This window comes from Dunckerocampus dactyliophorus, chromosome 4 (genome assembly GCF_027744805.1).
Source record: "Dunckerocampus dactyliophorus isolate RoL2022-P2 chromosome 4, RoL_Ddac_1.1, whole genome shotgun sequence".
Taxonomy (NCBI): Eukaryota; Metazoa; Chordata; class Actinopteri; order Syngnathiformes; family Syngnathidae; genus Dunckerocampus; species Dunckerocampus dactyliophorus.
Genome location: NC_072822.1, coordinates 36,400,779 through 36,415,859, shown reverse-complemented (window position 1 = coordinate 36,415,859; position 15,081 = coordinate 36,400,779). Strand labels below are relative to the sequence as shown.

General features: G+C 45.6%; 1 protein-coding gene across 2 annotated transcripts; it reads right to left on the bottom strand.

Annotated features, from left to right (window-relative positions):
- Positions 1 to 1,764: 1,764 nt before the first annotated feature.
- LOC129179563 (gastrula zinc finger protein XlCGF57.1-like) lies at positions 1,765 to 12,287 on the bottom strand. 2 transcript variants are annotated; one of them, XM_054772960.1, is made up of 3 exons: positions 11,983 to 12,287; positions 4,458 to 4,919; positions 1,765 to 3,300 (listed from the first exon to the last, which is right to left on the bottom strand). In XM_054772960.1, the coding sequence occupies exons 1-3, from the start codon at positions 12,158 to 12,160 to the stop codon at positions 3,194 to 3,196; spliced, it is 747 nt and encodes a 248-aa protein (XP_054628935.1). In that variant the 5' UTR covers positions 12,161 to 12,287; the 3' UTR covers positions 1,765 to 3,193. The 2 variants fall into 2 exon arrangements, with proteins under 2 accessions (XP_054628935.1, XP_054628933.1); XM_054772958.1 differs by having other exon boundaries at positions 1,765 to 4,919.
- Between the last annotated feature and the right edge of the window lie 2,794 nt (positions 12,288 to 15,081).

The following is a 15,081-nucleotide window of genomic DNA, read 5'->3' as shown; positions in this document are numbered from 1 at the left end:
TCTTGAAGAGGGGGCCCACCACCCCAGTCTGCCAATCCAGAGGTACTGTTCCCGACTTCCACGCAATGTTGAAGAGACGTGTCAGCCAAGACAGTCCCTCAACATCCAGACCCTTGAGGAATTCAGGGTGAAACTCTTGAGCTTTGCCACTGGGGAGCATTTTGACCACCCCAGATACCTGTCCGTGTTTGTGTCCTCTGACTCTGCTTCCTCTATGGAAGGTATATCAATGGGATTGAGAAGGAATGAATAAGTTAATAAATAAGTCATAAAAAGAGAAAAACTGCAGATGCAGCAGCGGCGGTCTGCCCTCCATGCAGCCCACCACCACAGCTTAAAAAAACCCTAGTGTAAATCTGTTCAGCTTCTCAGAGTAGCTCCATTTCCTGCTAGAAAACTCATTTTGTATTTCTGTCTTGTTTTGGCACCGTAGGCGTTTCCTTACTTCCCGTTTTGTCACGTCACGTACAAGAGTACAGTACAGTGCTCAGACGCTCTTATGAGGCCACCGTCTTTATTGTTTAGACATGCGAGTACACGTGACACTGCCAACACTTATGCGCAGGCTACAGGAGCTCTGCGGCGACAAAAGAGACAAAATTTCCAAAGTAGTGTGTCACACATCTGCACTAAGTGCTGCAAATCCCCGATCTAACGAGTAAGAATCCCAAAAACCTGCCTGTTCTGGCTGTCGTTACCTCCCACCAGCAGGAAGCGCTGTTGTGTTCTGTGTTGCATTGCATGCTTAACAGCGAATAGAAGAAGTCGAGACCAGACGCTCAGCCATGTTGAATAGCAAATGTTTTTATTGTGCTTGAATCTGCATCCATCCGTCAAAATGGTAGCATCATATATGATAGGATGTTTTTTCTGTTACTTTTGGAAAATAAATATAAATAAATGAATGATACTGATGTACTGTAGCTTCATGTTTACACTGGATACACTTCAGCAAAACTGCATACTTTTTCCAGACTCAGTAAAGAGATGTGTATCATCAGAGCTGCAACGTATCGATTATCCAAATCATTGACAACTGAACATCCACATTGCGGTTTGAATTTTCAGGCTTCCCTTGATCACATTTTTTCAAAAATACATTAATTATTCAATCATGCTGTTTTGTGATTGAATAAGGTCCATTAGTAAAAAATTTTAAAAAAGAACTAAAATTCAAATATAAGACTTTAAGAAGACACGCATTCAAAGTGTGATATGTAGTATTCTACACTGGTCACTAGGTAATAATAATAATAATAACATAATAACCATCATAACGATAACACGTAACACAGCTAAAACTCAACTCTGAACCCCCGACGTCACTTCCTGTCCACACGTCCTGAACACATTTATTGCAACACACACAAGCACAAGTTTTATTTAGGTCTTAAATGGCTTCTTTTCTCTGATTCTATCTACTATGTTGGGTAATTGGAGCGTAAAGGTGATTATAGGGGTGTTACGAGGCCTCTAATAATGTTAAAAGCTGTATTTAGAAGGTCGTGAACTGGTTTGCTATACACTAACTATGAAAATATTCAATTTATAAATAAGCAATCCCATTTCACGGAAATTCACAAATCAATTATTCCAGATAAACGTGGGATTACTCTCTTGTGGCATTCGATTTAATGTTTAAAAAAAATAAATTACAACAAATCCATGATTAATGTATTTTGTACTTTATTAATCAGGGAAGCAGGGAAATTCACTTGTTACAGCAGCAAGCAAGATACGCAAGTAAAGAATACATAGTGACTACAACATGGTTCAGGTGGTGCAGGTTTTGTAGAGCCTGACAGCGGTCGGTATGAAGGACCTGCGGAACCTCTCCTTCTTACACCGTGGGTGTAACAGTCTGCTGCTGAAGGAGCTGCTAAGGGAACCCACAGTGTCATGTAGCGGGTGAGAGGTGTTGTCCATGATGGATGTCAGCTTAGCCAACATCCTTCTCTCCCCCACTTCCTCCACGGAGTCCAGAGGACCGTCCAGGACAGAGCTCGCTCTCCTGATCAGCCTATTGATCCTGCTCCTGTCCCTGTCCGTGCTGCCCCCTCTCCAGCAGCCCACAGCATAGAAGATGGCTGAGGCCACCACAGAGTCATAGAAGGTCCGTAAAAGAGTCCTGCACACACCAAAGGACCTCAGTCTCCTCAGCAGGTGGAGGCGACTCTGGTCCTTCTTGTAGAGGGCGTGGGTGTTGACGGACCAGTCCAGTTTGTTGGTAAGGTGAACACCCAGGAATTTGTAGCTGTCTACCAACTCTATGTCCGCTCCCTGGATGTTCACCGGTGTGAAGTGAGATGTTTTCCTCTGGAAGTTAATGATCATCTCCTTTGTCTTGCTGGTGTTGAGTTGCAGCTGGTTAAGCTCACTCCAGCTGACAAAGTCCCTGATGACCGTCCTGTATTCCAGATCATTCCCCTCTGAAACACAACCAACAATGGCTGTGTCGTCGGAGAACTTCTGGATGTGACACTGTGTGGAGTTGTGTGTGAAGTCCAATTAATCTATTATGCAATTACTCGACAACTATTATGGTATTTGATTGATCTTTTTTTTATTTAAAAATGTAAATATCCCCCGATTTCAGTCTCTCAAATGTGAATATTTTCAAACGTCCTGTCATCCATACCATCCATGAGTGCACCTCCACCAGCAAGAATACCATAATAATACCACCACCAGGTAGGCTACTTTATCACATCAAAAACCCAACACACAGCAGCTCATTGTTCTCTGGGTGACTTCCCCTGTGTGACAATAACATGACACGTCCACGACTTGACAATCGTTTTGCGCAAACTGGACAGGAAAATGCTTACGTGCGTCAGCATGTGCGACACCATGTATGACTTAGGAGAGAATCCCTTACCGTACACTGAGCAACTAAAAGGTTTTTCTCCTGTGTGCGCCCGCACGTTCCACCAAAGTGTCGTGACGCGTGAATGTTTTAGCACAGCGTGAACAGAAATATGGTTTCTCTCCTGTGTGTTTTCTCATGTGTTTGACCATATTTGACTTTAGAGAGAATCTTTCACCACAAACCGAACAACTAAAGGGTTTTTCTCCAGTATGCGTTCTCACGTGTGGTATCGTGCTGGACTTTTTGGAGAATCTTTTGCCACAAATTGAGCAACAAAAATCGATTATTTCGCCAGGTCTGTCTCGTAATTCTGCAGCACACTTGCTAACTTCCGCCTTTTTCTTCTTCGATGGAAATTGATGGGTGCTTCGCATCCATGACGTCATACTGCTGCCATCTTGCGGCGGTATTGAAGGCTGCAAAGATGTGCGCTGAGGCAGACAGAAAGGTGCAAAGAGGTTACGCTTAGGCCGTCTTTATCGCAAAGAGTGTGTGCAGCTTTTATGTCAGTTTTATTACATTAATATGTTAAATTATCACAACACAAACACATTTTCATGGTCACTGGTGTACATTTCTGTTGTCTAAAAGAAAAGTTAGGTGAAGACAACGGCATCATCCAAGTTGCCCTCAATCAGTCAGGCTGTCTGAGGTTGTTGGAAAGTCAACATTTCTCATTTCCTTCAGAGTTGTTGTTGTCAAAGTTGTGTTGCTGCTCTTCTTAGCAGCACACGCGAGGGAATCCGGTATCATACACACAGCACATCATCACCTTCTAGGTTACTTCTCACACAGGACATGACACCTGTATGATTTGACAATCTTTTACCACAAAGTGGACAGAAAAACGTTTATTCTCCATTGTGTGTCAACATGTGTGCTGTCAAATTTTTCTTATAAGAATACACTTTACCACAAACTGTACAACTAAAAGGTTTTTCCACCGTATGCGTTCTCATATGCACGTTCATATTAATCTTACAAGTAAAGCCTTTGCCACAAAATGAGCAACAAAAAGGTTTTTCCCCTGTGTGCGTTCTCGTGTGCACGTTCATATTACTCTTACAAGAAAAACTTTTGCCACAAAATGAGCAACTAAAAGGTTTTTCTCCCGTGTGCGTCCTCATGTGTGCGTTCAAACTGACCCGATGAGCAAATGTGTCGCCGCAAACCGAGCAACTGAAAGGTTTTTCTCCGGTGTGTGTCCTCATGTGTCTGTTCAAAGAGGAGCCTTGCACAAACTTATCTCCACAAATTGTGCAACAAAAAGGTTTCTCTCCTGTGTGCGTTCTCATGTGTCTATTCAAAGTGTACCGCTGCACAAATTTATCGCCACAAACTGAGCAGCTGAAAGGTTTTTCTCCCGTGTGTGTCCTCATGTGACTATTCAGATAGGCCCGCTGAGCAAATGCGTCGCCGCAAATTGAGCAGCAAAAAGGTTTTTTTTCTGTGTGCGTCCTCAAGTGTCGAGTCAAATAGCGCCTTTTTGAAAAGCTTTTATCACAAACCGAGCAGACCAAATCTTTTTTTCCTGTCTTAATTTGAGAACGTTCAGAGTGTTTGTTGTCAGTGTGAGTCCTCATATCACCTTCACAGTCTGTATCGCTGCTCGAGGCTTCTTGGTTGTCGTCCCTGTCTTCATCCTCAGGAGAGTGTGACGTTGTGTGGTCACTATCTGAAGGAGCTAAGAGGTTGTCTGCTTGTGATCCTCCACAGTGGTCTCCATCAGCTTCTGTTGTCATGTGTTGTGGTGAGCTGCTGCTTGGAGGCTCCGCCCCTTTGTTCTGCTCACTCGGACTGTGATGAAGCTGTGAGGACTCAGGTGGTTTGTCTTCATGGTCTTCAGTCTTCACAAAGACAACATTCACTGGAAACGTGGTGATGTCAGGCTCCTCTGGCCCAAGAAGAAACTCTCCCTCCCGAGTGGTCCAGACTTCCTCCTCTTCCTCTTTAACGTGGGGGGGCTGGGGATCCTCCTGCTTCAAAGTGTAGCACCCCCCCTGTGTCCGAGGGGGGCATTCTTCCTCATGACCTATCGGCTGCTGGTCGTCTGCAGGACACAAACGCAGTTTAGCTCAGCGCATTCACACACACACACACACACACACAACCTCATGCTTGCATACACACTTGACGCTCACTCCGTCGCTCATTTTCCCCGCCGTCCCATTCACACGCCTGTTTCGCCCTCTGTTATAACACACCCAAGGGTGAATTCACACTTGGAGGGACTTTATTTCCTTCATAAACAATTCTGGCCATGTGATTGGCCGCCGACCAGTCCAGCGTGTACCCCGCCTCTCACCCGAAGTCAGCTGGGATAGGCTCCGACTCACCCAAGTCACACATGATGATTCTAATGATGACCAGCGGTACACAAAAACGATGGATAGTAGAACAATTGAGTGTACAACGCACTAAATCCTTTAGGCTATTGATGAACTTTCCAATTTTAAAAAACACACCGATGAATTAACATCGTACCGGTCTCTATTTGGGCCTCTTTTAGAAGACTGGTATCTGATGGAAACCTATTTTTATACTTATATTTCATTTTTTTTTATTTTTAATACCTCTGAGCCAGACAAAAGCATTACTGGTACAAAAAAAGCTGTGAAGCATTTCTCTGTGATTTACAGTCGTCCCTCGTTTATCGCGGTTCATTGGTTCCAGATGCGACCGCGAAGTAGGATTCAATATTAATATATGGAATATTTTTGTATTTATTGCAGAGAAAACCTGTTTACGATCTTCTAAACCTGGGTTTCAACATTATTAGAGCCCTCTAGACATGAAATAGCACCCCTATAGTCACCTTTACACTACAATCACCCAACATGGCAGATATAAACAGTGAAAAAAAAAGACATACAGTATTATACATGAACAAGATAATCGACTCACACGTTCAAGCAGTTCCTTGTTTTCTTCTGAACAGCGTACTTCCTGTGGTGGGTATAACGGCTTTGCACTCATATTACCCAAAAGAGTAGACATAATAAAACTAAATAAGCAATTTAAGACATAAATAAAACTCTTGATCGTGCGTGTCACAGTAAATGTGTTCCCCAGTGGACCTTCGTGGGCAGGAGGACAGGAAGTGACGTTGGAGGTTCAGAGTTGAGTTTCAGCTTGTCGTGGGTTATGCCCCCGAGAGTAGCCCATGTTATTATTCTCATTATTATTAGGGCTGGGCGATATGGACCAAAACTCATATCCCGATATATTTATGTTAAATATCGATATACGATAGAAGGGCCGATATTTTTTCAACAAAGTGAGTTTAGACAAAGTCAAAGCCAAATATGCGTGTGAAGTTGTTTTATTCAAATGTAAAAAAAAAAAAAAAAAAATCTTATAGAAAAATAGCCACTGAAATAAAATACCACATTCTCTTTTTGAAAAAAAATGTAGAAAAAGTAAAATATAACCTTCAATCTTAATCAGGCTGCACTCACGGGAGTCCCTCTGCAGCTATGTTAGCGCCGCTAGCTCTTCCATCTTGTTGGGGAGAGATCTCACCAACAAGACGGTCACGGTCCCCATAATGACAGACGGTAAACACGATTTATCTTTTCCGCTGTCTGCGCTTCAGCCCGCTATGCAGCCTCTCAATGGAGTCGTGAATGAACGCTTCTCCCGCAACAAGCAAGGGGCGCAAGCTACAAACATGACAAGGTGAACATCCATAGCTGTACACTTGCTTAAAGGGGTCGGCAAGGCACAAAAAACAATAAGAAAGTACGAATAAAGCACTATTAAACAGTAAAAACCCCACGGAAAATTCGGCGCTTCTCTAACTAGATGCCACTTGGGCGGCACCGTCTTGAAACATGAGGCCTCCACTTCAAATCCTGTCTATAGCGATATGAACGATATGCTTGTGTTTGATGTCGTGCTTAAGAGAAATATCGATATATCGCTCAGCCCTAATTATGATGCCACTGTGCCTGTTGTGAGATCATTTAAAGCTGCAATAAACGCCTGTTCTGGCGATCACGTCTGGTGCTTGTCTCACTAGTGGCCAATGTGGAATGCTAGAGTCACAATTAGAACGCCTCTTTTGCTGTCTATTTGTATTTTAGTTCTTTTATTTAGTCCATTTAACCGTTTTAATGCTTGAAAATGCTTCATTTGGGCCAAGAACAAGTATAATTTGCTTAAATTGGCTTAAAAAAAATTTTTTTTTTTACTAATAATAGCCTGTATCCAACCACAAGACAGTGATAATTTATTCATTACTTACTTTTTGAAAAACGTGATAGTGTGAGGACGCGATGTTTGAACCACGATGAAGCGATGGACGACAGCATGTCCAAATAGATGCAGTCAGGGGAATACCAGAATATTGACCTGAACCCAAAGATTGACAGTGAGTCTCCCTACGTTTACATGCAGTCAATATTCGGGTTAAGGTCAATATTGCGGTTTCTGAAACATTCAGAATAACCCATTTACGTGTGTGACGTGAAAAACCCCCCCACACAGATAACATCTCGATGCAAGGAAAACGTCGTTGCCGCTGCTTCTTCTTATATCCAAAAACAACAACAGCAACACCGGCACGGCGGATAATGAACGCCTTTGTTTGCGTTTTGGTGCTGGCACTGAGCCATCACCAGTACTTGACACTATTCTGTCTCACTTTCTTCATTGATGGAAGGCAAGAACGTGAAGAAATAGGAAATGGAGCCGCAGCTGTGCCATCCATACCCATGCTACGTCTACCAGAGCCCCCCCGGACACTTTTGAAGATGCGTTCGTACAAACCCTGCTTCGCGTGACTGCTTGCTTGATTTCGCTTTTGCGTTACTTTCTACCGTCAATAAAAGACAGAATGTTCCTGTCTTTCACCACACTAACCAGGTGGCTTGTTTCCCCTCGCTCCAAAAGTGTGGGCTTTTGTGTGTCGCCATGTTTACAAGTACTTCCTGCCAAACACACAAGATTCCTTTCAAATAGAACATGCGCAGAACACAAATGAATGTTCCTTGTGATCGTGATATCACGATAGGCGTATGCATGGGTTAATAAACCGGAATATGCTCATATTCCCGTTTTTCAAAAGTGTTATTGGTGTTGACATGGCCGTGCGCAACCGGGTTATTGCATAATATTCCGGTTATTTGACTGCATGTAAACGTACTCAGTGTCAGTTTGTCCGGGCACACCGTATTAAAAGCTGAACTGAAGTCCACAAACAGCATCCTCGCATCGGTAGATCGGTGGATACTAGGTGTTAGGAAGCTGCAGGTGGGTCAGGGCTGTGTGAAGTGCCATAGAGACTGCATCCTCTGTTGATCTGGTCCCCCTACAGGCGATCCAGACCGAGGACGAGAGCCGCATACTGAAACATCAAAAGATGCGGAGGTCACGTTTTCCTTTTTTTTTTTTTTTTTTTTTTTTTTTTTTCCCCCCTGTCCTGTCCAGCCTTTAAAGCAGATAGAATTGTATACCTAAATGCCGTCAAGTGCTCAACAGATTTACTCTGCCAGAGAGAAGTGTGATATACACTTCCCCTGTCATACAAAATTTATTCGACCTTGATGCTTGTTATAAAGCAAATTTGGAGCGCCCGGACCGGAGCAGGAGGGGACAGAGAAGAAGAGAAAAGGAAACGGGGGGGGGGGGGGGGGGGGGGGGGGCGAGAGGGGACAAAAACAAAAAAAAGAGAGACAAGAGACAAGGACAACAGCAGCAACAACAACAATTGTGACAGAACAACAGAAACATACCGAACGACATCAGCAAATAAATGTCCGTGACAACTATAAAGACGAACAAGGATAAAGGACAAATCAATATCAACAACCACAATGACAAAGCTGTCAATGACAATCAGACATAATAGCAGTCATGAAATGATGACCTATGACAGTGATCACAATGACAATACTGCATTGAAACAGTCGCACACAATAGCAGTCATGAAATGATGAATTATGATAGTGATCACCATGATAATACCGCATTGAAACAGTCACACATAACTGTAGTAATGAAATGATTATCCATGATAGTGAATAGAATCAAAGTTACTGTAATGCACATCATTGTAAAAAAAAAAAAAAATACATATACACACATATATACATACATACACATACATAAATACATATATACATATATATATATATATATATATATATATACACATATATACCGCACATACACACATATATATATATAGTCATACTGCTGAAATCACCGTCGCTGTAATAAAACCAACAACATAATAACACCCTGGATAACTCAGTGAGTAATGTGGGGAAGTACGTATGTACTGTGAGTGTGCATATGTACAGGTATCTCTGTATGTAAGGAAGACTTCATATATATATAAAGGTGCAGGAATGTGTGGGCGTGTGATTGTCACTGAGAGTGCATGAAAGGAAAGGGGCCGCCTTCCACCTCCCAGAGAGCCCCGCCCCAAATAGCAAGGCCGGGCCCCGGCCGCCAGAAGGCCACCAGGCCCATAGGGGCAGGCAGCACAAAGAACAGTGCCCCAAGAGCCAGCCCAGAGAGCCCCCCCCCCCCCGGGAAGACCAGTAAGGGGCCGAAGAGAGGTAATCCCAGCCAAGGACAGGGCGCCAGCGGGCCGGAGGACTGCCAACCCCCGAGACCAGCGAGAGATCACACCCCACAAAGGCAGACGGGTACCGGGGGCCACAAACCGGCAGGCCCAGAGACGCCTCCACAGCCGGAAAGAAGCCCGCCCGCGCCGGAAGCGCCAACTCTCCCCCACCGCCACCCCCACCCCCAGGGAGCGGAGCCCGGCCCGCCCCGGGCCAACCCCCGCCCGACCCCCGACACAGGGCCGCCCCGCCAAGGGATGCAGGAGGCACACCCTCCACCCACCCGGCGGAGGCACGGGCGGCAGAGATGTATCGCCCAGCACCTGACCCCACGGAGCAAACCCCTGTATGCCCCCCCCCAAATAAATAACTAAAATAAATAAATAAATAAAAATACACACACGCACGCACATACACACTCCTACGCACCCACACACACGCACATAAACGCTCCTACGCACAAACACACCCCTATGCGCACGCTCATACACACTCTTACTTACTCAAGCGCGCACACACACACACACACACACACACACACACACACACACACACACAGTGGTCGACTGCCCGACACCCGGAAGCCCCACCCTATCCCCCGTTGGTAACCCAAGGAGCAGCGGAGCCGGGGACCCCGGGGTCCCAGACATACGATTCAGAACCCAGGGGCGGAGAGCGCAGACTGCCGGGGAGCAGGAAGACACCCGGCCACACCCCCCCAGCGGTAGGACGCCGCCAGCGAGGCAGACAGGGGAGTCAGCGAGGAGGAGAGCGGGAAACCGAGCAGGCAGGCGGGAAAACGGGCGAGCAGCCAGGCGAACCACCACACAGCGCCAACCGAGACCCGCGGGCCAGCAAACCCCGAAGAGAGAGCGGGAGCACCACACCCCAAGCCGCAGGGAGGCCAAGCACCAGCGCCGAGAAGGCGAGACCAGCAGCCGACCAGCCGACGGCCCCCACATACCACCAGAAGCCAGACCAGCCACATGCCACCAGAGCCGACAGCGCACCACCCGCGCACCGGAGCCCCACCCCCGACAAGCCCACAGACAGACCGGGGGAGGCGAGGACACAGACAGTGGCCCGGCAGCGCACAAAGCGCAACGGCGACAGACGCCCAAGCGCCCGGCAGAGCACGACCCCCCCCAGCGAGCCCGGCCCCAGGGCACCCGCCCCCCCACCCCCACCCCGCCACCCAGGCCCACAGTACCCGCAAGCATGACCAAGCCCCAACCCACCAGCTGGCCCGGCGCCCCAGCAGCCGCCACAGCGCAGCAACCACCGGCCGCCGCGACAGCACACGGGCCACCCGAAGCACCAGCACCGCCCCCCGGAGACCGCCGAACCCGCCCCAAGAGCGCAGAGGCGCCCGCGGCACGTGTCAGTCCAGGGGGGGCACCGCAAGCCGCCCCCCCCGGCGCAAGCCCCGGCATCAACAGGCCCCAGAGGGCCACCCCAGGGAAGGGCAGGCGAACCAGACAAGGGCACCCCACAGGCCAGGCCGCCCCGGGCGAGCCACCGCGACGGCCAGGCCCCCGGCCACACCGCCGACCCTGGCGGGCAGACGCCGAGGTGCACGAGGCACCCCAATCCAGCCCGCCCCACCCGTGTATGTGATAAGGTTTTCCTTTTTTAAATTTTTTTTTTTTTTAAATCAACCCATTTAGATGTGCAGAGGTGATTTTATATTTAAAGAAAAAATAAACATCTCAGCTTTGCGGCTTCAGTGACAGCCTATTATGAGTATGAACTTTTTCTCCTTACATTACACCTGTTTTGATGATTTTTTTTTACAAATATTTCAGTTTCCCCATACTTTTATGACTTTATTCTCATAATAGTTAGACTTTATGATCATATTATCTAATTTCCCCAAAACGGCAACATTTACATTTAGAATATTTTAATTTAATATTTAGGTTTACTTTTAACATTTATATTTAGGTTTAAGGCTTATTTGTATTTAGATTTAGCATTTAGTTTCATTTTTTTAAACACCATTTAATTTCTACCTCAAATATAAAGAAAATGTGTTAAATGTGAGAAAAGTGAGGTAAATATTTAAAATATACAGCTAATAAAAAATGGGATTGAATTTTTTTACACCCCATATGCACGTACCTTCCAACTGTTGTTGATGTAACTTTTTACCAACCTAATTTTCCAAAATTTGCAACTTTATTCTTTGTTTTGTTAATTTCTTCAATGCAAATTTTTCTTCATGCTATCTTTTCCTCTTAATATTTTGACTTTCTCCTAAGAATTTGAATGTGAATAATAAAACATCTGCGGGTGGTAAATGGCCCCCGGGCCGCACTTTGGACACCAATTAAGTAAACTGCAGGACTGGAGCTGTGCAGTTCTATCTATTTATCTATCGAGCTGTCTGTCTATACTGTACGTTGGCCGCCATCTTGGATTGGCGTACTGGTACTGTGATTTAAATGTAAACATGAAACTCACTCGCGTCGTCACCCAGGTTCCGCTTGTTTGCGAGATATTATGTGTTAACTCTTTAAGTACAACATGTAAACATACCTTCGACGTGTAGCACAATGCGAGTCTTGCTAACAGCTTCCAGTTGTTGACGTAGTCGCTCGTTCTCTTCTCTCGTTCGGGAAAGTTCTTCCTCGTACGACGCCACCGTTCTTTCAAACAGCGCCAATATTTCATCGGCTGCCGCCATTAGTCGCTCCCTGATCGGTTCTTCCAACATTTTTGATGTTTTAATCCTGATTATTCCCCGCCTTTGTCTCGTGTTTTTGCAGCCGCCTTGCTAACGTCCGCCTTTTTCTTCCTCGATGGAGGTTTACGGCTGCTAAGCATCCATGACGTCGCACCTCTGTCACCTGCCGGCGGTGTTGAAAACCGCTCAGAATGACGAAAAGTAGCACTGCAAAGAGGTCGCATTTGAAATCGTCTTTATTTCAAAGTATGTGCGCAGTTCTTATGTCCGTTTTATTACATTAATATGGATATATAGTAATATGTTTATTAACATGGGTATATTAATATGGAAATACACATTACAATGGATATCGAGGAAAAGGCTTCTTGAGACGTCATCTGTACTTCTGTGAAGAAGGTGTCGGACGTTTCGCTCCTCATCCGAAGAGCTTCGTCAGCGAACTAACAAGCTGATAAGGGCAGATGCACTGTGGTTCTCAACACATTGGACTATGAAGAAAAAATAACAAGTCTAATTAGTGATGCCAACACATATGAGCAACTTAAAAGGGACCCATCCAGTAGGTATAAGAAAGAAATCATACACTGTCTCCAAAAGTTAGAGAAGGAAGAACTAATTGACAGACAGATGTATCATAGGTTATACCCTGGGGAGGCTACACCATGTATCTATGGCCTTCCAAAAATCCACAAGGAAGGGTTTCCCCTCAGACCCATTGTCTGTAGCATTGACTCTACCACGTACAATGTAGCGAAATATGTAAAAACAGTCTTATCCCCATTGGTAGGCAACACTGATCATCATATAGAGAACACAAAAGGGTTTGTGGCGAGTATCAAAGACCTCAGGTTGGAGCCAGAGGAAACTTTGGTGTCTTATGATGTGACTTCACTTTTCACATCTGTCCCCACCTCAGCAGCAGTCTCGGTGGTGAGGAAGAGACTGCTCGAGGACTCAACTCTGCATCGGAGAACAAAACTTAGTGCTGACCACATCTGCCAATTATTGGAAATTTGCCTTAACACCACATATTTTCAGTTTAGAGGGAAATTTTACAGACAAATTCATGGTTGTGCTATGGGCTCACCAGTCTCACCCATAGTGGCGAATCTGTACATGGAAGAGATGGAGAAACAGGCTCTCACATCCTTCTCAGGGACAAAACCAAGGCACTGGTTTAGATACGTGGATGTCATAATCAAAAAACAAGAAATTCAGTCTTTCACAGATCACATCAATGCGGTGGACACCGATATCAAATTTACTCGTGAGGACGCTAAAGAGAACCAACTAGCCTTCTTAGACTGCAAGGTAATTATAGGAGAGGACAGACAGCTACTTCCAGAGGTCTTTAGAAAGGCCACACACACTGACCAATACCTGCTTTTTGAATCAAACCATCCACTACAACATAAACTAGGGGTTATTAGGACCCTCCAACATAGAGCGGAACAAATACCAACTAGTGCTGAGGGAAGGAAAAAGGAGACACAACATGTCCAGAGAGCGCTCTCAACCTGTGGGTACCCGCGGTGGGCTTTTAACAAATGTCAAAAGAAGAGAGTAGGGAAAGAAACCCAAAAGCCCACAGAAGCAAAAAGGAGAGGAGTGGTAGTCCCTTATGTAGCGGGGGTCTCCGAAAAACTCCAGAGGATCTTATGGCAACACAAAATTCCTACCTATTTCAAACCAGTAAATACCCTGAGACAAAAGTGAGTGCATCCTAAAGACAAGGCTCCAAACCAAAAACAGAGCAATGTGGTCTATTCCATCCACTGTAAAGATGAGGAATGCAAAGAGCACTACATTGGGGAAACTAAGCAAATGCTCCAAAAAAGGCTTTATCAACATCGCAGGGACAATTCTAGTGGTCCTCAATCAGCAGTACATCTACACCTTAAAGCTACCAATCACTCTTTTGAGGACAGCGAGGTAAAGATTTTGGCCAAAGAAAACAGATGGTTTGAAAGAGGAGTAAAGGAAGCTATTTTTGTCAAACAACAGAACCCATCATTGAATCGGAATGGTGGTTTGAGGTTTAATTTGGACCCTGTGTTCAGCAGGTTACTGAGACCGAAACCCACAGTTCTTAGTCTTGCAAATGAGGTAGAGCCAGGGCCGAGCCAGAACAATAGATGCTAACGAGCCAGTATCAGAGTCGTTCATACCCAACTACAGGGAGCTACACTTCCCTTTGATCGGAGGTGCTAATGGCAGGAGAGGATTAGACCACCCCTCCTCCCAGTTTTAGTGTAAGGAACCAATAGGAGGAGGGTGTTGGCACACCAATTCCGCCCACTCTTACTGTATTTAAGGCCTAGGCTACCAGCACTCATTAGGTCGCTGACGAAGCTCTTCGGATGAGGAGCGAAACGTTCGACACCTTCTTCACAGAAACAGATGACGTCTCAAGAAGCCTTTCCCTCGATGGACAACTCCTGTACGACTGAGAGCCTACACAGACGCATTACAATGGATACTCGACTCGGGACATGTTCTTTACTGATAAATATTTTCCTTTGTAAGGAAAACGGGACTTATCAATAGATCATACAGTAGGTCAGATTCTCTTCCACACTCCTTTTCAGAAGGTGGAAGTAATGCACACGGAAAAGCTGCTTGCCAACCGCCAATAAGCAATAGAAGAAGGAGAAGAAAAGCAAGAAGTAGATGGTTGTACTTCGTTCGTGACGTTTTTCATCAAGATAGTGGTTATGCCAAATTGTTGTGTCGCCACTGGCTGTGGGCAGTGTCTGAGTGGCACCGTCAGCGTGTTTTCTTTTCCAAAAGACGAAAGTTTAAGACAACAATGGATGATGCAAGTACAGCGAACGAGGACAAAATGGACGCCCACCCCGAGGTCTGTCCTTTGTAGCGATCATTTCGCCAAGGAGTGCTTCGAAGGAAAGCCTTCTTTACAAGAATCGTTTGGCTTGAAAATGCAGCAC

Bases quoted from the DNA above. Each gene is read 5' to 3' on its own strand.
- LOC129179563 (XM_054772958.1), bottom strand. From the start codon at position 12,160: ATGTTGGAAGAACCGATCAGGGAGCGACTAATGGCGGCAGCCGATGAA. The intron at 4,920-11,982 runs GTATGTTTACAT...TGTGTCCTGCAG, and splicing joins CATTGTGCTACACGTCGAAG to ACGACCAGCAGCCGATAGGT.